The sequence below is a fragment of the Ptychodera flava genome, chromosome 18 (assembly GCF_041260155.1).
Source record: "Ptychodera flava strain L36383 chromosome 18, AS_Pfla_20210202, whole genome shotgun sequence".
NCBI classification, from domain to species: domain Eukaryota; kingdom Metazoa; phylum Hemichordata; class Enteropneusta; family Ptychoderidae; genus Ptychodera; species Ptychodera flava.
In genome coordinates, this window is record NC_091945.1 from 13,365,394 (window position 1) to 13,388,078 (window position 22,685).

The following is a 22,685-nucleotide window of genomic DNA, read 5'->3' on the forward strand; positions in this document are numbered from 1 at the left end:
ACTTGCTATAATTTTGAAAGTACCCCTAAAAGGGATTGGACAGAAATTACAGGTGGATCGCAATATTTTTGCACAAGCGTGTGTGTACAAAATGTTGATATTTGGATTTAATTGATAATCAGCTGTTGATAATATTGATTCACTGTACATGGTAGTCTATGAGAAAACTACATAATACTTTTTCAATACAAAACTATACCTATGTATTTATAGATATTTGATAATTGACATAAATGTACTTAATTGGAATAGAGTTGTTACAACTGGTATGAGGACAAAAAATTTGATTTTGGAATTTCACCAAAATGTTCATCCACTATATTGGGAGTCTATGATAAAATTTTGCATAATTTTTTTCCAATGAAAAAAGTGCTTTACTTGTGCATGTACATTCATTCATTTATTGCCATAAAGAAATAATAATAACAACTACTATAAACGTTTTACAAATTACTGAAAAAGGAAAGAAATGGCAATTTAGGAGCCAAAAAATAGCTTTTCGCTAATCTGGTTTGGCCCCACAAGTACAGACGTTGAATTATTAAGTATAGTTGTACTTGATTAGAATGTGATGGTTAAAGGTGCATATTATATGTACAAGAAATCTGATTTTGGAATTTCACTGAAAATGTTCATCCACTATACATTTGAGCTTTAATATGAGGAAAATATGAATAATTTTTTTACAATGCTAAACTAAATTAATTTGTGCTTTTATAGGTGTTTGATAATTGATACAAATGTACTTGATTCAAATAGGGTATTTAAAATTTCAGATGTTGACAACAATTACGATATTGGAATTTCACCTGAAAGTATAATTTCACTTTTCATGGTATTAGTAGTCTACAGGTAACTGTTAAATAATTTCCCTGATAAAACTTGCTATATCTCTAATATGTAAGTAATGGGAATTGTTCATTGCCCTCAGTGAGCTCGATTTACAATAAGACAAGCCCCAGAGTTGCCAATACATGACCCCCCTTTGCAGTTTTCAAATTTGAGGTGACTCCCCTCCTGGATGTTGCCTACCCATCCCCGGCCGTACTAACTAAACGCTCCCTTATAGTCTGTGGGAAAAACCCTGAAAAGGGCTCTAGAAATAGCATTTCGTTGTATAGGGTCTTTGAGATACTTGGTATGAGCTTCAAATATATGTTAATAGTGTGTGTATAAAGAAAAGAGATACTTAACCCAAAAGAATACGGTCACAAGGGAGATTTTTGACCAAAAAATATGCTTTTTTACATATTTTCTCTAAAATAAGGGAGATCCATGCAAATGTGTTATCCTTCACATGTATTGATTTTTTCAGAATGTTGTTTAATGTTAACAAAAAATTCTTGAAAATGTGAAATATTGACAAGAAACCAAAATTTTACCAATAACTTGAAATTTCAGTGTTTTTTATATTAGACCAGTAGACTGGAGGATCCGTCGCACGGGGTTAGAGAGCGCCCTCCAGCGACAGATCTTTCATCTATGGACACCTAACAATGGTAGAAAACAACGCCGCCGTGTATAAAGAGACAGTTTCAGATCGTCGCATATGTTCAAAAAGCGAAATTTGTTCCTTTACGGGGGGGGGGGGGGGGGGGGGTTACATCCATTTTATTAGTGAACTTCACTTTCGCAGATTTATTTTGTGAACACAAGTTACCTTTAGATTGTGTGTAAAATAAACAAAAATGCACATTCGGATCACATTGCTGTAGCTGCTTCCAACTCGTTCGTATCATGCTATGGTTAATAGTCCTCAAATGTGATCTATTACTTTAGGATTTACAATATAATGTGGTCAGGAAATACATATTCTCCAATACTGAAGTAGCTATAGCAAAATGCTACATTGTACTCTCAGACAGACATGAACATTTCGCACTTTTGAACTTTCGTTTAGTGGGAGGGAGTTTTGATGTTAACGAAGGAATTTCGCTTCTTGAATTTGTGCGACAATGTGAGGAGCATTCGACATACTCTAACATTCAGCGCAGCAAAAAATGAAATGATTAGCATAAATGAGTTCATCAAAATAGTGAGAGAGAGAGAGAGAGAGAGAGAGAGAGAGAGAGAGAGAGAGAGAGAGGGAGGATTGGCACGGGCACAGACAAGTATAGACCGACAGAATAAGAGGGCCAGACTGCTGCAAACAACATACATTGTGTGATGTAGTGAATAAATTAAAACAAACAAACAAACGAATCAGTGGTATTGGAAATCCTTTATTGATAAGTCAATATCTTTCAAATCAGATTCTGCAATCAGTCAATATATACATATCAAGCTACGTAAGAAAATGTTAAATAAACGTCAATATTTCCCCGGAAAGTTGGCTTGGTGAAACCATTGACCCTCCAAAAAAGGGTCTACGGTGAAATGTGGTTGACAATGGAAAAAGTCTTGCATATATCGATCTCTTGATTACTTGTTTATCTTTTTTAATTCATAATTACATAACACTGTTTTTAGAAGCAGTGAACTTCTGAAATGTAGACCAATGCCCCTATCAGAAACACTTTCTCTGAAAAATTTAAAACTGGCATAATTTCGACACCAGTCATTATTGCTACTCTTAAGGTACTGGTACTCAAAGTACGTTTTCTAATTTAGACGGTGTTTACTTTTTAAGGTAATAGCTAAAACTACATGTCAATTCTTACTTTCCACTGCTTTTGCTGTGAACAGAGTTTTACGATCCGTTTTAGAGAAATGGCGAATAGAATCTTAGCTACAAATTAGATTTTGCTGAATTTGAATGTGTTCAGGTTTGAAAAGCCGGGAAACGACGACTAGATTTTACACAGTGTGCGGGACTTTGTACACTTTTGTCTACTATTAGCACACAGTCGCTTGTGGTTTAGGTAAAGATGGACAGCCCCTCTGACATTGGGTACAGGGTCGTCCGCCTCGTTCGTAATCACAAGGGATTGTGCAGGCTGTGTACAACAATTATAAGGTTTCGGGATCACCAGTGCAGCGACCACTGTAAACTTTGAAGACTGTGAATGGTTTTGGGTGTTTCTTTTCCGGCCAGTTCACTTGCTGAATACAGAACGCGCGAACCCAATTAGAGCAATTGCAGCTATTCCGAGAAGTATAGGAACCGCAGTGATCGCTACGTCATAGGCTCGGACTCTGCTAAGTGTGTCGGTCTCATGGTGGCGCTTTCCTGTAGAAGGAGAGAGGGGAAATACTTTAGGCTACGGCTAAGGTAAAAAAATAATGTGTTTCCGTCAACATGCCTTCAGGAAGTAGGATAGATCCGCCGGAAACTTCTTTATTCTTACATTAATGGGCTGGCATGCGAGCCATAGCATAATTTTTAATATCATAATTATGTATTTTTCAAACATGGGGACAAAAAGGATTGGGTCAGATGTAAATAAGGGTAGGTCGGGTCACCGAAAATATATTTTTTACCCAGACGAATGTACTTGAAACTTCATCAACGTATTGCCGTAAACACTGAAAGTCCATATGATTGGATAAATTACATTGAGATAGCCTGGTATATGACAAGCTTCTGAAGGTGTAATTCTGCCGTGTTTGGAGAAGTAGGACATTTCTGGGAACCGAAAATGTTCTGTTAAATCACAGACAAACATAGACTGTCTATATTTGTCTGTGGTTAAATGAACTCGTTTTCGCATCGGTCAATGCTGCTAATCAACAATACCTTCTATTTCGGCTAGATTTTTAGGTTTCCACACCGCTCTTTTATGCATTTTCTTCGCCTTTTGGTCCTTCAAGAAGGCGTCCCAGTCAGGCGGGTCTAAGGGAAGCAGTATCTGCATGTGATTCCAAAACCTGCAAATAATCCATGAGTAAATGACTAAATACGTACAGCTTTATTAAGAGAGACTGGGCAGCTCTAAGTGTCGAAAACAACTAATTTGGGATAATTGGATCTTCATATTTTTCAAATTTCTCAAAAGTGTTAGGTGTCCTATAGCTGAATGTTGCAATTTTACAAATTACTCATAAAAACAAGTGTGTAACTTAAAAAGAAATTAAAGCAGATGAGATTACATTGGCAGATTAAATCGGGTTCGCCATCTAATTATCCCATATTTTCCGAACATGAACTTTCAGTCAATGTTTCTTCGCGAGCATTTTCATGGTCACTGTAAAGAGCTAGCACTTAAAACGTTTAAATGGCACATCATGGTAACAATATAGTACATTTTCTCTCTACAACTTAAGCACGATTTCGCTTCGCCAATCACCATAACAATTTCGTTTGGTTGACTGTGTTGCGTGTAAACGGCATCGGATTGATGTCCACGATTCGGTAAACCTCTTGTCATGGCATCAGTTGTGATATCATCCGAAAAGGATGGCAGGTTTAACTCTCATCGATGGACAATTTACGTATGTAGAAATTCAGTTTGATACACTAAGACATACTAGTGAATAAACAAACGCTACTTTCATCGCCGTCAAATGATGGCGATATCACTCTTTACATGTTTCAGTTAGCAGAAAGGCGGATTTCAACAAAATTGCCAGCGTCAAATTATACGTTTGAAACTCAGTTGGGCAGCTTTCAGTAAATTTGCTATGGACGGAAAAATATATGTATAAAGCATGTACTTGGCTCAAACAACATATTTCTAGTAACAATAATAGGATATTACTGGAGTTCTTTTTTCCATTAAAGCCCCACTAGCTGTAACTCTTGAAATTTGTTGACCTCGAAATATCTTCATATTCTCTCCTGGTTTTCTCTGAATTCTACCCTCTGAAGGGATATGGGCTTTTACTGCATTAGGAAACCATTCCTTTGTGAAACATTTGACAAGTAAATTAAAATTTTAACGGCCATTTTGATTTCCTGCCATTTTCAAAATTCGTAATTTTACAAAGGAAAAGAACATACAATGTCACAGTTGAAAACATTCACCCCTATGCATTACATTGGACTACTCTGTGTAGTTTATGTCCAGATTTCAGTGCAGATATGCAGAGTATCCCCGGTTTTTGCTTTTCTGCATAGGGCTGCGATTTGTGTTTGGGCAAACATTTAATCGCAGTGTAATCTTTATCTTGTTCAAAGTTGCATATACAGTCCCAGGGGTTAGTTAATAATAAGAGTATACTCACACCTAAATTAGTACATACTCACAAACTTATTTTAGTTCGAAAGTAAAATCATAAAAAATAACGCTAAAAGATACAGCTAGTGGATGCTTTAGATAGACAAATTTTAAAGCCTTTTAGTATCCAATGTCTGCCATTCCATTGTATTAGGGTGGATTGCCCTTGCTCCTTTACTTGTACCCAAATCTGTACACTCGGTTGACATCCGACGTTCAAAAAGTATTTTTGACCATTGTGCGCGTTCAAGACCTGCGCGTCATGCCGTTTTCTCTTCAGTTTTGTATTCAACAAAACGCTAGCACAACTGAAATATTTCATCACATCGTATCACATAAAATAATAGCTATGACTCGATGAGTTTAATTACCACCATTTTCATACTTATAGCATTGTTAAAAGGAAGACAGCGGTTGTATGAAGGGCAAGAGCTGTAACTTTTTTGTAGATCTTTTCACAATTTGTGTTCATATAAAGTCAACTGCAGTTTCTTGTTCTACGCTCTAAAGAATGTTAGCATACAATGCAAACATTGTGAAAAAAACACCCAAATATAGTTTTAAGTCTAACACTTAAAAACACAAATTGGGTTACCTATTTCACAAACGGGTCAATATGGTCAGGAAAAGAAGATGAAAACAGCAGAGCGTGACCACGTGACCATTAAATAATATTTCGCCAACAAACGTCAAGGACTGGAAAACAATGCTATTTTGGTCTCTTTAAGAACGACTATAAGGGCGGTATCATTACATTTTTCGAGGAGTCTATGATCTGTAGAAGCTGACTCAATACCAACTATACCTCGTAATGAACAAAGACTTAGAAAAACATAACTGCCGAACGGAATCAAAATACTCATTCACCATGTGTCACGTCAACTTACAGGTAATGAAAGGTGTCCGGAGTGCGACTGATGCGGTTGTTGAACCCAATGTAGAGGTCATCCCATAACATACCACGGACTACCGTCTGCCTGTGAACGCCAATTCTGTTCTTTACCTAATTGAATGAATGCATACAGCAGGTTCTACTTATTTTAGAAATATTTAAACAGAGTAAGATATACCAACATGTGCTGAAATTGCCCTAAAAGAGGCGCCTTGACAGTCCAACGCCTGTGTTTCATAAGTACCGAAGGGGATGACGGTGCCCTGAGAGGGTATTTAGCCCGTTTTTATACATGCAATATCAACGCTAACAATGTTGAACCACAGTGGCCTTTCTCCTAAAATTCTGCTCTGCGCCTAGGCGCACCATAGACGTGTGTAGATACGCAAAGAATCTTGTGTATCTAAACACGTCTATGGTACGCCTAGGCGCAGAGCAGAATTTTAGAAGACGGGCGACTGTGTTCGAACCAACAATCGTTCACAACAAAATGGACGCTTTCCAAGCTGCGATATGATTGATGTTGACAAAACTGAATTGCTACGAGAAAATGAGTCACCATTTCGTCACTGTAACAATCACCATACTTACCTCCAGGTAGTTGTGCTGCCTTGTGGGCCTGGCGTCGGGGAACGTCGGCATTTCTCCCGAAAAGTCGACCAGGTAATCGTAACCACATTCGATGGGCTCGAAATTGTCATCGGTTTCGATCATCTACCAGCAGAACGGACAACAAAAAGTTTTAAATTCCCAAACTTTCAGTAGTGGGAAAATGATTTCAATACAGTGTGTGAATCACATTCTTATACTTGCGAGATGTCCTACTCATACAACTGCACGTTTGAGTTTTCCCTCCGACTGTCCTGCTTACCTGTTTCAGGTCCCACACCGCCACTCATTCTGCGTGACGTGAAAGATTAGTAACTAAGCGCAAAATTTGAATTCACTAACCCGCAGAACGAGGTCATAGTTCTTGAATGCAGTCCACTTGTAGTAAAACTCAATCCATTCTGGAAAGGCGAAGATTTCGTTGGTCACGTGTGAATTTATCCGAGATGTGTATTTGTCAAAATCCCAGCTGAAACATCGAAAGATAAGTATTTCATGATTAATAAGTCGAATTATGTGGACACATGCGCATGTAAATGTTTCCTATGTAACTTAAAGGGAAATAGCAGCTCCATTTTCCACATCTGTCTGGGATTTATTGTTGCTGAGAAATATTCTGTGATTGGACATCACTTTTTTCAAATGTTTGATAAATTCAGAAAGAGTCCGTTAAAACCATAATTTATTTATTCTTTAATCGGAGAATGTACTCATAAAACCAAAGAAAACAACAACACAACATATACAAAACATACACAACAAGAAAATAGAAAAGCTAGACATACTCTCCACTATAAACACAAGAACAGAAAGTTTAAAAACAATCTGTAAAAATATTCTGCCAAAAGTTGCTGTGTCGAATTATATCAATAGAAGGATAAAGCTGCTTCGATCAGATGATTTTCGCTTTCCATCAAACGAACGTAGAAATTAGGACGGGCCATCCGTATTTTACTTTGAAATGTCACGATGCAATGACTGACGAAAGTTTCTGAAATACTCGATCGGTGTATAATACCCAACAATGTTCTACAAGCGTTATTGTATGAAACTCTGACATCATTGATAGATTTCTCATTGTAATCACTCCAAAGATGTGAACAGTACAGAGCAAAACAACATGCCTTAAAGAGACATATTTTAACTGAGCAAGAACATTTATAAAAACAAGCAAATAAAAGAAAGTTTACAAACAGTGGTCTTGTATGATTTTGACTCACAAGTGTATGTGGAATACCATTAAAAGAAGTTTATAAGAGCAATTGACTCGGTACAACTGCTCAGACAGTTGTAAAGGCTATTTCGCGAGCTACATCCTATTTTAGACCGGCCTCTTGAGAGCACCCTGGTAACTAATTTACTGACGAAATCCCTTTAAACGGTCGCCTGCCAAAACCCCAAACAAACAAACCAAAAACCCCCAGAGGTACACATGTACAATCCTGAGTTGTCTGAATGTTGAGTACGTTGTTTACGTAAGACTTGTACTCGTATTTTGGTTTTGATGATTTTACCTGTCTTTGAAAATCTTGGTCCCTGCTGGTGGGGCTTTGATGGCGGCCCTGTTTGGGAAGTAGAAAGAAAATGACATATGTTGACAAATCCTAGTCAAACATCAACCATTCATGGCATGTAATAGAGCTAAATATTGAAAACAATGAAATATGTTTAATACTGAAATCGATTGTGTAGCATTACATAGATTAACGTTTAGCAAACTGAAAGAATGTTGCGTTTTCACATTTATAGACTGAACAAAATGAAAATGTGGTCAACGTGAGAGATGTCAATATGAGCTTTGAATACGGAGGCTAACTACTGTGGGAGGATAGTTGATTAATGTTCTAAACTTCTTGCGTGAACTTTGACCAAAGTTCAGAACCAGTAACCGAGCCCCCTCGCCATTGTGACGCCGTATATCCACAACAATGTCGATATCTCACTTTGAAACAGAAATACTTTATAAGGCAAATATACCCTCTTCATCTACCTGTCTCGTGGATTTCGAATAATTTTACCGAGATCCAAACTTGATCCCGGCACCGGCGTCCATGTTCGAATGCCTGGTGAAAATTTCGAAATCAGTTCATTCAGGGCTCTTGCATCATTCTTTGTATTCGTCTCTTTGATGTACCTGAAAACACAAAGATATGGAACGGCTTCAACACCATACATTCCATGGGTGCGAGCCGTTGATGTCGACAGTGTTTAAGGTTTCCCGAGTGTGACTATAGGTACCCTTGCGCGGATCTTGACGTGACAGAATGTGCCCAAATTATGCAGCTACATTTGTGATCCACTGTATCAAATACATCATCATTAACATGTTATAAAAGACCCAACAACAAGTATTGTAATGAGCTGCAACACCTGATGACTTGGTTGTTCTACGCTACAGGCGTTGAAGTGGTAAACTACTTATTTGTTTCGTAAACTTCGGTTTTGGTCTTGGTCTCCTTTGCATATTTTTTTTTTCTTTGGAGATGAGCAGACAAATTACAACGACAGCCTGATTCGACTGAGTGAAAAATACTTTAAGGCAGTATACGCCACTAAAGTGAAAGATTTAATTTTTTGCTCAAATATTTCCCAAGTGAAACTTTTAATCATTCTCTTACTAAATCAACCATAAAAATCGGGGATCATCCTGCAAAGTTTGGAACTAGTAGGTGAAGACATTACCCTAAATTTTGCGATATTTGAAATTCAAAATGACCGCCATCTCTGTGGTAATTGTATTGGGAATACAATTAAATTTTGGATTTTCGAAAACCTAGGACGGTAATTTTTTTTTCTTTCTGCAAGAGCTTTAAAATGAGCCCCACAAGGGGATGATTAGAAAAAGAAGTGTGCAATTTTGATGGTCCAAAATATGCCCCCGGGCGCATACTACCTTAAGGAAAATACAGAAACAGGATAGCAGGGTGCAAGATATCATCAGTGGAGGGGTCCTAGTCTTACCAGTCCGAAGGGTGAGCTTCAACAAAATATCCAGCAAATGGGCAGTAAACTTTTGGATTTACTTGGCGCACAATTTGTGTCTTGTAGTACATGAGTTTGGTCCTCTCTCGCTTGATGAAATTTGCTTTCCATTCCTCTGCATGTCAGAAAGAATATAATGAAACAAGTGTCATAGGAAACTCGCAAATCCCTGACCGGGTCAAACCTGAAAAAGATTTTTTCGTTCTCGAAAACCAATACAGTGGTATTTTCTTACAAGACTCAATATTATCTAAAGCCGGACTATTTTATATACTCATTACAAACTACTGTCTGTCTGTCTGCTTGTCAGTTGTCTGTATACGCGTGCATGTACGTATGTGTTGCGAATGAATACGTTTCAGTATATCTGTATATCTGTTCGTACCCTTGCGCGGATCTAAGTGAGTAAATTTGCATGTTCTCTGGTAGGAACTTTTCCGCTATTTTGCATAGAAATTACCGGTGTATTTTCCTCCACTGAAAGTCATTGGGAAACCAGAAGCACCGCCAGCGAAGTCGGACAACATAACATCGACGACGTTTTCTGGTAGCTTTCCACCGTTGGGATTGGTACAGTCAACAGTATTTAAAATCAAATGACCTGAAAAGAATATTAATAAGATTTTGAGAAAAGGGGATTGCTTGGTTTTAAGGTAGAACGCACCTCGGGGACAGACATTCGGACTCTCAAACTTTTACAATTCTCTTCTGATATACCACATGTGGGGGCTCATTTTAAAGCTCTCCGTGAAAGAAAACTTTTTACCGGCTTAGTTTTTCGAATTTCGAAAATTTTCATTTTTCTCAATAGAGTTAACACAGGGATGGCGGCCATTTTGAATTTCTAATATCGGTAAATCTTGGGTAATTTGTTTCTCTAGTACCAAAATTTGCACGGTGACCCCCTATTTTTATTCTTGATTTTGAAAGAGAATAATTGAAAGATTCCTTGAGGAAAGTTAGAGCAAAAGTTTAAGTCTTTCACTTTCGAGGTGCATACTACCTTAAGCCAAATTTACCGTGCCTAATTAGTCCATAAGTTGTGTTGATCTCTGAATCGACTATATAACAAGGGATTCGTTAATAATGTGAGAGAAGATTACCCTTATAATCAATTATGATACACGTGTCCATTTCCGGATGAACACCGTCCATGAGGATCATAAAGCGCAGGTCTTTGTTGATCTGTAAAACATGGAACGTATAGTTAAACATTTAAAATATTCCAAAACATGCAAAACATTGAACTATTTACGGAATAAGGAAAAAAATACAACTGGGTATAAATGTGCATATATCCGGGAACTTGGAAGGCATCACATACAGTCGAACGTGGTTGCAGTGTGCAGTTTTTCCCACAAAATGAGCGAAAACATGTGGGTGTTCATTTTAAAGCTCTTGGTGTAAGAAAACTTTTTTACCGGCTTAGTTTTTCGAAAATAAATAAATAAATAAATAAATATTACAGATGACCTTTGGTCATGAAAGAGGGCTGAAACCTACGTACCTCTTTCCACACACCGAACTTCAAAATATTAACGTTATTCATTTGGACTCTGTGATGTTCCATTTTGCTGAAGACAGGAGTTGAAGTATTGCCGACATAGATTGGAATATTTGGATTTTTCTTCTCAAGCAGTTCCAAGGTTGGAAAGCTGTAATCGAATTATATGCAATTCAATGAAATATAGTTTAATAGATACAACAAATATGCTCTGTTATCAGGTAAAATTTAATAACGAACACATATGTAAGCAGTTCAATTTCCCATGGTAATATCGATTTTTGTTGTTGTACCATCTAAAATTCGACTGCCTCCAGTTTTCGCAAACGACTGGGTAGTCATGCTTTATCATGTGACCCTTCTGCAAAATAAGACAAAGTAACAACAATAAACTAAAGGTCAATCGAAGACTGTATTTATGCAGTCATACCAATACCATCTGTGCAAATGATAAATGTAATGTAAACTAGGTCTCAATTAAAATTAAAGTTGGGTGAAAGACATAATCCCGATAACATAATCATAAATTATGGTGTGTTTTGCCTGAAACTCTTCGACCATTTGTATTTATAGGCAGCACTCGAAATACAAATTAAAAAGCAACAAGAATTCATAATTTTGATCGCCAGTTTATAATATAATTTACGAATTACATACACTCTGACGTCATTCATCAGTGAAACCGAGTTATTCTGAGTTCAGCGCCCTTTAATTAGTTCTTCAGTTATGAATAGAATGTGATATTTATACATTACCTAAGATGGTCAGAGTGCAAATGGCTTATGTAAATCAAATCAGCCTTTGCCAGGCGATCCAACCAATCAGGAGGAGGTTCGTGTAGCAGCCACCAACCGCGTGCGAAACTTGGACCTGTCAACCAGGGATCAGTGAACATACGGACTTCGCCGAATTTAATCTCGACACACGCATGCGTGAAATACGTCATCTGAAATTAATGGGAAAACGTACTATTTTTGCTTACAGGTAGTTGAGGCGCTTGGCAGGGGTGGGCCAGTGTTTTTTTTACAAAATGGTTTAATGACAAAGGCCCCCAATCACTGTACTTGTATTGATATAATTTAGAAGACCAAGAATAAATGACAATACAATACTTTGCGTTCTCACATTTGTCTTTGCCTTAGGCCATGGATTACTGGTCTTCCAGGCTACGGCGCTTTATTAAGTACATACAGGGCATTCCCTTTCTTGGTAACGCTAAGTGTGGCAGTACTAGAAGGGTTATAAGACTTAGGCGTACACTAAAGGCACTATGTGCGAGGCATGACTGACATAGAGACAAATTGCAAATCAATTGTAGTGGTCTAGTTCAGTGATAAATATGAAAAAACAAATAACACATGTAACGCAAGTGAGAATACTTGTGATAAAATAAAAGCAGAGAATTCGAAAAAAAGGGTGACAAAGGAAAGTTCTACTGGCCTATTTCCGAGCCCCTGTGTCTTATTTGAGGAAGAATTAGTTTAGTATCCCCTGTTAAATCAGTATTGACCTATTTTGTTCATCTTAAACATGATGTCATGTGTGAACGAATGTTGGAGAAAATCGTTCACCAGCACTAAGCTTTCAACAACCCTGAGAAATGTCATTCTGTGACCACATTTTCAACTCGCAGTGTATTTGTCATTCCCCCAAAGAGATGAAAATCTTGATGAATTATCATGGGGGAGGGGACAGAGCAAATCAAGAGTTGTCAAATGAACTGCTACGTGCTCAGGCTTTTCGTGCTGTGGTGTAGCTCTTGTCTTTTCAATTATGCCTCTTTTTCTAAAGTTCTTACTAAATCAGAGGCTGTCCTGTGCTATGCTGATCAATATCTAGAAAAAAACTTTAAAGGTTCTGTTAAGATCCCGGATGCAGAAGTCCTTTATGATCGCCTGCGTCGGATCATCATGGGCATATGATCCAGCCTACAGTTACAGAAGATTTGGCTTCGGAAGCATGCAAAATAGGTCTACTTTAAATGCGGCGTTTAAGTGGGTTTGGTCCTGATGTGACAAAATGGGCATACTATTCCGTGCAAGGATCTCCATTTGAAGAACCTTGTCTTGCCTCGGCCACAATGACTCTAAACAGATTGGAGAAGCGGCAAAGGATGGCAACATAATTTTATTGCTACAAGTCGATACACATAAAAGGCTTCAATCTGTTCAGCACCGTGGTTTAGAACACTCCGGCTCTCAAAACTTTGGTATCAGAGCAGAATACCTCACACAACTGTAGTACTGAATACAAAATTCCAAATGAAAGAATTGCATAATATATTAAATCAATCTCCTTACCATTGAGCAAAAGTAAGAACGACTTATGCCTAACCGTATGAATGTATTCATTGACATCAGTTTTGGCCTGTTAAGTGTCAAAGTTCATGATATGTTCAGTGTCACATTTGGTTCACTATAAGTAGGGATAACTACAGAAGAGATAGCAACACTCTGATCGGATTAATACTTTTGTAAGATTTAATTGTAACATTGCACAGTAATCAGCAAATGAGATATTTGTTCTATCTCCCAACATGCGCCAAGTGAAGATCTTTCCCTCCATGCTGAAGCTAAAAGGTGTGCCAAGCCACTGTCCAGGAAGATGCACTGAATTGAACATTGTGCTCAAAGGTTTGGTTGGTTTCACTTGCCATTTGAAAGACGGCAAGGTCCAACTCATCGAGAACTTTACCCTGAATGCCACTGTCATGGAACTAACATATAATAGCTCCATGGGTGTCTAAACACACTTATCATCCTTTAGAGACCTTAAGATGTGAATGTCACCTTTAAATTGCTTGTGAGGTTAACAAAGAATTCTAGTCGATGACTTTCAGAGAGAAATACACCAAAGGCACTATTTACTACCCTTTGCAAATGTTTAACGGTTGAGATGTTTTCCGGGTATTCAAGTTAGCCCGAATGATTGATTGAACCGAACCTTGAAATGCTTTGGCACCTGTCATCAGATGTCAAAGGAATGTGCCAGAGGCTAACAGGACGGTCAGTTCCACTCAAATGCTGTGCTCAAGCTTATTGTGACTAAATTGTCAGAAAAAATTACTGACGGGCGGCCCGAATGTATTATCCATGGCGATCGTACAAAGCCAGTTTTTATGTGGGACTTTCTGGGCAACTATGTGTTAGCAATGATGCTGGTGTAACTTTTAGCGTAGACACAGTAAAGAAATTTCATCTGTATCGTAAAGATCTATAAAATGCACTGTGCCAGTTAAATTACGAGGCGTACTGAACGTACTGTAAGTATTCAGCAGAAGGTAAGTTTCAACAGACAACACATAAAGTACCCGCCGAAGCTATTTACTGGTGTTCAGCAAGGAGTATGTAACGCTGACTGATGGATAAACTTGGTAAATAATCAAAGCAATATGCATAGAAGACTAGTCCAATCTTTGGCGCCAGTGGGCTATTATATGTTCATGTTAATATGCTGCAGTCATCTAGGGGTGTCTCGCGTGTATCGTGCCGATATTCATTACACACGTTTGGACTGTAAGAGTTACTGTTGTCCCTCTCTGATCCAAGGAACATGAGAAAACAGTGACCAATGGCTGGTATAGGCTAAATTATTTGTTAAGTCTGCACCCCTGACTACCGCCCCTGTCTGTTAGGTTACTGTTACATACTTGTTGTTTTGCGCGAATATTATACTCATACCTATCGCTGTGTTTTACATGTAAGTGTCCATGAATGCAAAACAGTGACCCTCCCCTGAAACACATAGACAAAATGCATAACCTTGTTCGTAATTAAAAATACCGGCCTCCACAGTTTCACATATGTAACTTTTTTCAAGTTCCTTAAGGGGTCCAAGTAAGATTATTTCTACAATAAAGCTTCCATGGGGTCCTCAGTCTATGCATAGGTAATATGTTGGTGCACCTGGAACTACTTCACAATTTTTGATGTGCCACTTTGACCTGTACAACTCTTCCACGGAAGGCAACATTTACAATGATTTCATATTCAGAGTGTAACTTACGATGACTTCACCTGGCTCCACCGGTTCGGGGTCCCTCGCATCATGCTGCCAGGGCTGTGGTGGTCTGAGTTCTATCAGAGAAAGACTTCCGTCTTCACCAATCTCTGGAACTAGTGTGAAATATAACTCAGAAAATGTAAATCTGCTCATATAGTGAATTTCGAACTTATGAAACTTCGTCATGCCCAGTTTAGGATTTAATGAGGAGGACATGCTACATTTTTTCATTCTCATGGGGTTTATTGCAGCGAGATTATTACCATTCTACCCTTTTATAGTCACTATCAAAAAGGATTTTCGAATACAGCTTAAAGCCCCAATAGCTGCGAATGTGTAATAAACCTATCTCAAAATATCCTCAGTTTTTGAAGAGTTTTTCTTTAAGTAAGACCTATTAAAGACTGAAAAGGTGAATATCACTGTCATAAGTGTCGAAAGTGGCATGTAAATTCAAACGTTTTACCATCATTCTAGATCTCCAGCCATTTTCAAAAACAAATCATGTGACAGAGAAAATAAAGATTACGACAACATACTGTCAGCCATCGTTTGGGTGCATTTTAAGTAAATCTTGGATTATTACAATGTGTATGTGCACGAAATACTGCATTTTTGTACCTTTCTATGGGGATGCCATTTTACGGGTGCGGCAGTCGTTTGTTATTTAATTTGTTAAAATACGTAGTAGTGGTCCAAATTAGGCGGCAGTGATACGTCTATACATGTCCTTCAGTCGGCACATTTACATGAACCAACGTTCGTTTGAAAATAAAATAATGAAATAAAAATCATATAATTCGCAGCTATAAGGGCTTTAAACAAAAGAAAATAAAAGAAATCCGAGACACACCAACTAGCCCCATCCCTACCCCTTACCCAAGTTTACATCTTGACACAAATGTGAAGACATTTGCTATGTGCAATGTAGAAAGCTGAACAGTTACAATAAGAAAAGCTTGTTTGTTCATGTGCCAAGCTGTGTTATCAAACACTTAAAATAGACTTTGGGTAACAAAGTAAGAGATATAATCACCCAGTTCTTCTTGCTTAAAGCTATCTGGTGGGTTAACGTATCTCATATTTGAGCAATCCAGCTTCCAGCCATGTTTAGTACATCTCAGAACGCTGTTCAACCAAACACAGAAACAAAAGACCATTAGGATGTTGCTTCCTTCTCTAAATTTAACAAAAAATTAAGTCATTGCATGTGAGGGAGAAAAGACTTTTTACTAGAAAAAATAATCATACAAGGTAATTCGGACGCGGGACTCTCGACTATAGGTTTGATGAACACGAACACGACTAGCCTACGTGAATGCAGTTGGTCATGGGAGGGGCAAAACTGTAGGGCATTAAGTTAGTTTGCGGGGGTGGGAGGCTGTCACAGTCTGTAAGCTGTGTAAAGAACGAATTCAAAGACAGCGTACTAAATGAAGACTGGAACAGATCGCATCGTAAATCCCGTTACAACATGATACGAAACACTTAAGAAACCAAAAGTCAAGTCATCTGTTTTACTCATGCCTGATAACCCGGGCACGATTGCTACAATGGCGCGAGTTTTGAAGTTCATTTTCTCGAAACGTATGTGTTAAAAATTAATCATGGTAACGGTATACGTGATCCGATGCCCTCATGTCAGACAAGTTCACTTGAGTGACAATCGCTGGAGTCGTTCACCTTCGACTCAAGACACTAGCGAATGGCGAGAGGTGACCTCGTCCTGTCTGGTCCGAGGTTTACAGAGTGTAAATTGTCACCCTCTCATCGACAGCAGGAAGCCAAAGCAGGACATGAGTGCTTTCAAAAAGGCTAAAGGTCCAAAATGTTAAACAGCCGAGTTATAACGGTATAACCCAATTTATACATGTATACCAGCACGCTGTATTGCTTTGCATAAGCTTTTTCCCGGTTAGACCGTAGGGTTAATCACAAATGTCTGAGTAGACAGTTAAATGCTACACATGCCAGTTGTCAATCCGATACATTCAAACACTGGCTCAACTATTTAAATAATGTTAACTCAACTACTTAAAGAATGTTAAATCAAATAAAGTGGTAATCATCTAAATTTCTGATCCGTGTTTGAACATGTTTCAGGTTATTAATGTGAGGAAAACACACAATAAATGTGTAGCCTACTTGAACATGTTTCAACAAGAATTGCAGGGCAAAAGGTGCTATTGCGAAAAGGTGTAATCTCCACGATAATTGAAATTGGGGTCCATTAAATATATTCGCTAAAGCAAATGTTCATTATTGATTGATAGATTGATTGATTTATTCGTTAAGATTTATCCAATTTGAAGTAAACCGCGCAAAAGAGTCTACAAATATATCAGGTGGTCGGAACGAGTGCAAATCACCTATACAAAAGTTAGTCTCCCACAACACAGTACACAACTTGCAACAGGAAACGCTGATGTAAAATATACAACAATTTGACATGAATATGTAACCATGCAAAAAAATTGTTGTCAGGCATTCAACTAAACGTATAACAGTGTCTGCGAATCGCTCAAAATTGCCAGATAGTCGTTAGACGGAATGTTCCTAAGATATTAGTGAATTGTGAAACGAGAGTCCCCATTGTTTTCTGTAAAATAGTCCTTGTTATATCTCATACAGCGAAGGATAATGTTTAAGTGGGATACGCCTCGGAAGTTAAAGACTTGAACTTTCTCTTTCAAAATCAAAAATAGAAATCGGGAGTCACCGAGAGACACAATTAACCAAACTTTTACCCGATATTTGAAATTCAAAATGGCCGCCATCCCTGTGTTAACTCTATGGCAAAAATATAATATTTAGTTTTCAAAATAACTAAGACGGTGAAATTTATCTTACTCCCCGAGCTTTAAAATGAACCCCCACAGGAGAGAGGCCGGAAAAATATTGGAAAAATTTGAACGCCGGAATAGCTGTTCCCGAAGCGCATTCTTCCTTCACCTTGACCATTGGGAAGCCATATACAGTCAAATACTTCTTTATTGGAAGAGAAGGGCAATGCCTAAATGTCAAATTATAAAGCTTCCCGAGCTCGTGTATGTATCGGCCTATCACTTATACACTTAAAGAATGCTACACTTAAATGCCTATACACTTAAAGAATGCTAGCTCAACAGCGCTCTGGCTCACAAAACGTATAAACCTTGCAGCCATGTACCGTTTCCGTCACGGTCCACAAAGTCCGCAACCGCTACCGCTCGCGCTGTAAAGCCATGGCCTGAGAACGCGGTATTAACGGATTTTAAGGGCGAAGCAAAAAAGGCTACATTCATCGGAATTGTTGGTTTCAATGACATGTATGGATATTCAATCCGTATTGATTATATCAGTCTTCATGCCAATTTCATTCGCTATGCCCAATCAGGCAAAACAGGTGTGAATGAGGCGACAGTGATGTATAATAGTAATTTTTTGAGAGACAAGGATAGGTGACGTTAAGTCACCTGTGTTATGTCTGCAATGTCTACATTGTTTGGATATTGACATGGGTAACCGTGCCGGTAACAGCCTGGCGCCGTGAGTACTGACCTGATAAATCATCTGCCATATTTTACCATTAAGATAAACTCCGGATTGCATCAACACTGACTTATCACGTATACTTTTTACATAACTGAGCAGAAACTGAGTTTTTCGTGTACATTTTATTCTGCACGCTTACTGAAACACAGCAGGCGAAAGACATTCTGGACATGTTGTATCTCACAACCGACTAGCAGCCACACACGCTGCTATGTCCTTGCAGGTAGTATGCGCCTTAGGGACAGATATGGCGGACTCAAACTTTTACAATACATTCTTGGCCCTCAGATATTCGGACTCAAACTTTTACAATACATTCTTGGCCCTCAGATATTTGGACTCAAACTTTTACAAATTGATGTTTTTGGCCCACCACTTATGTTATTCGTTGTGGAGCTCATGGAGTAAATAAAGTTCTCATCGGCGTATTTTTGTGAAAAGATAAAGTTTTCCCGCATAAAACAGCTACATTGACCTTCATAAAGTTCAAATGTCGGCCAGTAGTTGTGATTGTTTTCTATGGTACCAATTTTTGCACGGTGACCCTCTTTTGTATTCTTGACTTCAAAAGGAAATGGCGAAAGTTTCCTTGAGGCAGTTTTTTTTTTTGCCGAAAATCACATCTTTTGAAGAAATTGGTGTGTCTCACGTGGAGCTTGCTCACCAAAGACACGCCCTGCAAGGTGAACTATCATTAAAAAAAATTGTTTTAGAAAAATCAGCTGCTCGACGCCACTCAGTTATTTGCGTTGTGTTTTCACTCTGCTGCTAAGCGCTGAGTTATTTGCATAACCGTTTTCGTCCAATATTCCAATTGTCACGGATTATGTAAAGTGAAAACCACGAAAAATACTGGCTTCCAGGGACTTTAGTAATTGTTCCTAACTCGCTCTGGCAATGTCATACCTCCAAGACCAGTTTAACATGAACAAAATATCGACTATGATTTGAAGCAGAATAATATATGCTGGCCGGGCGTCGTAAATTCCCCATTAGACATTGGTCAGACATTTTCAATCACAAGACATGCAAAATGGACCTCACTTTAAAGATTTTCTGCGTTTTACTTCTCTGAACAACATAAAAACTTAGATAACTATAACTTGAACTGACATTTTTTCTCGAGCTCAGCTAGTTAGGAAGGGTCGCAATAACTGCAAAGTCCGCGTTCGAACACCTACTATGGCCTATTCATTCTAAGCTACAATCGTAGCGAATATTATATTATTTCCCACCCTAGGCTTTGACATGATTTCTCACCAACAACATCCTGACAAACTGATGGTTCTACTCATCATTAAGATATAAAATTTCCTCAGTGTCGACAAAAGCATGTAGTTTAACAGAGTTGGAAAATATTCATAAAATACATTATTTTCATGCATGTTATTATCTCCAGTCGAGCAAAAGGTATTTAATTTTATAAATTTAACTTCAAATGTAATAGTAAGTTGCAGGAGAGATGGAAGTATCGATTTATGGCAATTGACATTTTTTCTGAATTAATGTTTAAGCGTTTTTTGCGAACTTCAAAAGAATTTAAGTCGACTTAACGTCGGGCGAATTTTCTGAAATCTTGACGAACAATACATTTGCGTATGTCGCACGCGTAAACAGGAATCGACATTTTTTCTGAATTAATGTTTAAGCGTTTTTTGCGAACTACAAAAGAATTTAAGTCGACTTAACGTCGGGCGAATTTTCTGAAATCTTGACGAACAATACATTTACGTATGTCGCATGCGTAAACGGGAATTGAAGATAAACAGAAAGCATGGAAAAAAGTTCTTTCAGGCAAAACATAAATTGAATATTTTTTAAACAGTCTGTGTTTGTGAATTTTCCAAACAAGAACAGAAGCGGATACTACGAAACAAAAAAGCCCTTTTTCAGAGTATGCACAAGTTTCAACCGACAGATAACGTATCATGAACAGAGTGGCAACACTTGCATGCCTTTTGTTCCATGGTCGTCTCGGTAGACTATTGGCTTTTCATATTAAAATGAGCTTCAAGGTGTTAAACATTTGGAGGCTTTGTTGTGGTTGATAATTACACGAGATTATGCGAAACATACGACGAATGGCATCGTACTGCCAGTCGCGTAGCAACCATAGTTACTTTGTGAGCTCTCAGGCCAGAAACACTGCTTCACGCCAATCAAAACATAACACGCCAGCAGTTTCATAAACATGTCCTTTCTTGACGCACGTGTAAAAGGCGGTATGACTGACCGTAAACCATTGAGTAAAACCAGACAGTATCGATAAAAGACTTTCAAATTTGGTTCAAACACACTCATTATATATTCATAAAAATATGAGAGGAATTTTTAAAACGGTAAAACCCACTTTCCTGAAGCTCAAAACACTCCCGTTTTTGCCAGCACATCAATTCCGATCAGCACCACACGACAACAACAACACAAACTTTGTCGAACATACTTTCGCTTAACAATTGGTGAAAATCCGAAAATTACCGAAGGGTGCATGGTCGGCACTCTCGGAAAAGAGAGCCAAGAGCTTCGTGAGGCGAGGCAAACACGGATTGCTTACGTAACCGCTTCACGCCTTAAACAATAGGTGTTGCCACTCTGTCTATGATACTCTGTGTTTCAACCGACATATAACGAACCTTCTATTAGCGACATCAACTTTTTGACTTACGGTAGAACGCACTTCGAGAACAGTTATTTAGACTCTCAAACTTTCACCAATCTTTCGTGATATACCACTTGTGGGGGTTCATTTTAAAGCTCTTGGAAACTTTTCCCTGGCTTAGTTTTTCGAAATTCGATTTTTTTGTCTCCATAGAATTAACACAGGAATGGCTGCCATTTTGAATTTCAAATATTGGTAAATCTTGGGTTATTTGTTTCTCTAGTACCAAAATTTGCACTGTCCACCCCCTATTTTTATTCTTCATTTTGAAAGTGAATGTTTTAAAGATTCCTAAGGGAAAGTTTGAGCAAAAGTTTAAGTCTTTCACTTCCGAGGCGCGAACTACCTTAAATTATTGTTTAATGACCTTTACCGACAGTGGCATTCCAGTCCCCGCTATTAGTGAACTTTTCATCCGTTGTAAGGTTTGACATGTAGATCAGAAAAATATTACAAAGACATAATCAACACCATAGTCGTAAGTTCCATAATGACAAAAACTCTATATAACAAATTAAACACAAACAGCTCAGCACAGACAGACAACAAACAAGTACCGGTACATACAATAAGGTCAACTTTGTACAAATAAAATATGTGGACCTCCGGAAAATACAACCATGAAGTAATATCAGGAGTTTCGAAAATGGTAAGCACATTCTGCCCCCACATATGGCACCCACAATATATCAATCTTTAAGTCAAAATAGGGAGTGGTCATAATCTACTGACATATGTCACCTATGCCATCAGCGATCATTTGTTTAAGCACGGTCCCTCCACAAAAGGGGCCGTGGTTTAAGTGATACTTGGCTATCAGTTCATGGCACCTGCCAAAAAAAGCGTTTGAATGTAGAAACAAGCCTTTTTTCTTGAGTAATCCTGATTTACAAGCTTGCAAGAGAGATGGTTGTGGCATGTATACGGTCATTCAACACATGCACATTTGTCATGCCGATATTTGCCTGTTGATAGGCAACGATACGAGGCATTTCAACGCACGCCCATTTGTCATTGTCGATATGTCGTTAGTAATTTCGAATGGTAATCTTTTATTAATGTAGTTAGGCTGTTGTGTAAAGATATTCAAGCCCTGTCGGGTATTATGCTTCTCGGGGACAGATATTCGGACCATCAAATTTATACCCTGCTTTCTTGTTACAACATGTGGGGAGTTCATTTGGAAGTGCTTGCATTAGGTAAAGCTTTGATAGACTTTCTGTTTGAAAACCGCAAAGGAAAGTTTTCGCCATAGAGTTAACTCAAGGATGGCGGCCATACTGAATTTTAACAGTCTCGTACCAAAATATCACTCTGGTACCCAAAGTTTCTCAGTGACCCCTTATTTTTTATTGTTGATTTTGTAAGTTGAATAACAGTTGAAAGTTTCTTTATTTGAACAAATGT

The 22,685-nt window shown here is 38.2% G+C and overlaps 1 protein-coding gene across 1 annotated transcript in view; it reads right to left on the reverse strand.

Annotated features, from left to right (window-relative positions):
* Positions 1-2,202: 2,202 nt before the first annotated feature.
* LOC139116902 (cytidine monophosphate-N-acetylneuraminic acid hydroxylase-like) overlaps positions 2,203-22,685 on the reverse strand; it is a 38,565-nt gene continuing 18,082 nt past the window's right edge. The window contains exons 2-15 of the mRNA XM_070679632.1: positions 16,122-16,213; positions 15,089-15,198; positions 11,839-12,029; positions 11,087-11,234; positions 10,683-10,764; positions 10,040-10,180; positions 9,559-9,694; positions 8,588-8,731; positions 8,112-8,159; positions 6,940-7,066; positions 6,580-6,702; positions 5,984-6,099; positions 3,677-3,807; positions 2,203-3,169 (exon numbers count right to left, since the gene is read on the reverse strand). Of these exons, the coding sequence (XP_070535733.1) occupies positions 3,036-3,169; positions 3,677-3,807; positions 5,984-6,099; positions 6,580-6,702; positions 6,940-7,066; positions 8,112-8,159; positions 8,588-8,731; positions 9,559-9,694; positions 10,040-10,180; positions 10,683-10,764; positions 11,087-11,234; positions 11,839-12,029; positions 15,089-15,198; positions 16,122-16,213 (1,723 nt within the window). The 3' untranslated portion in view covers positions 2,203-3,035. The remainder of the gene's footprint in view (positions 3,170-3,676; positions 3,808-5,983; positions 6,100-6,579; positions 6,703-6,939; positions 7,067-8,111; positions 8,160-8,587; positions 8,732-9,558; positions 9,695-10,039; positions 10,181-10,682; positions 10,765-11,086; positions 11,235-11,838; positions 12,030-15,088; positions 15,199-16,121; positions 16,214-22,685) is intronic.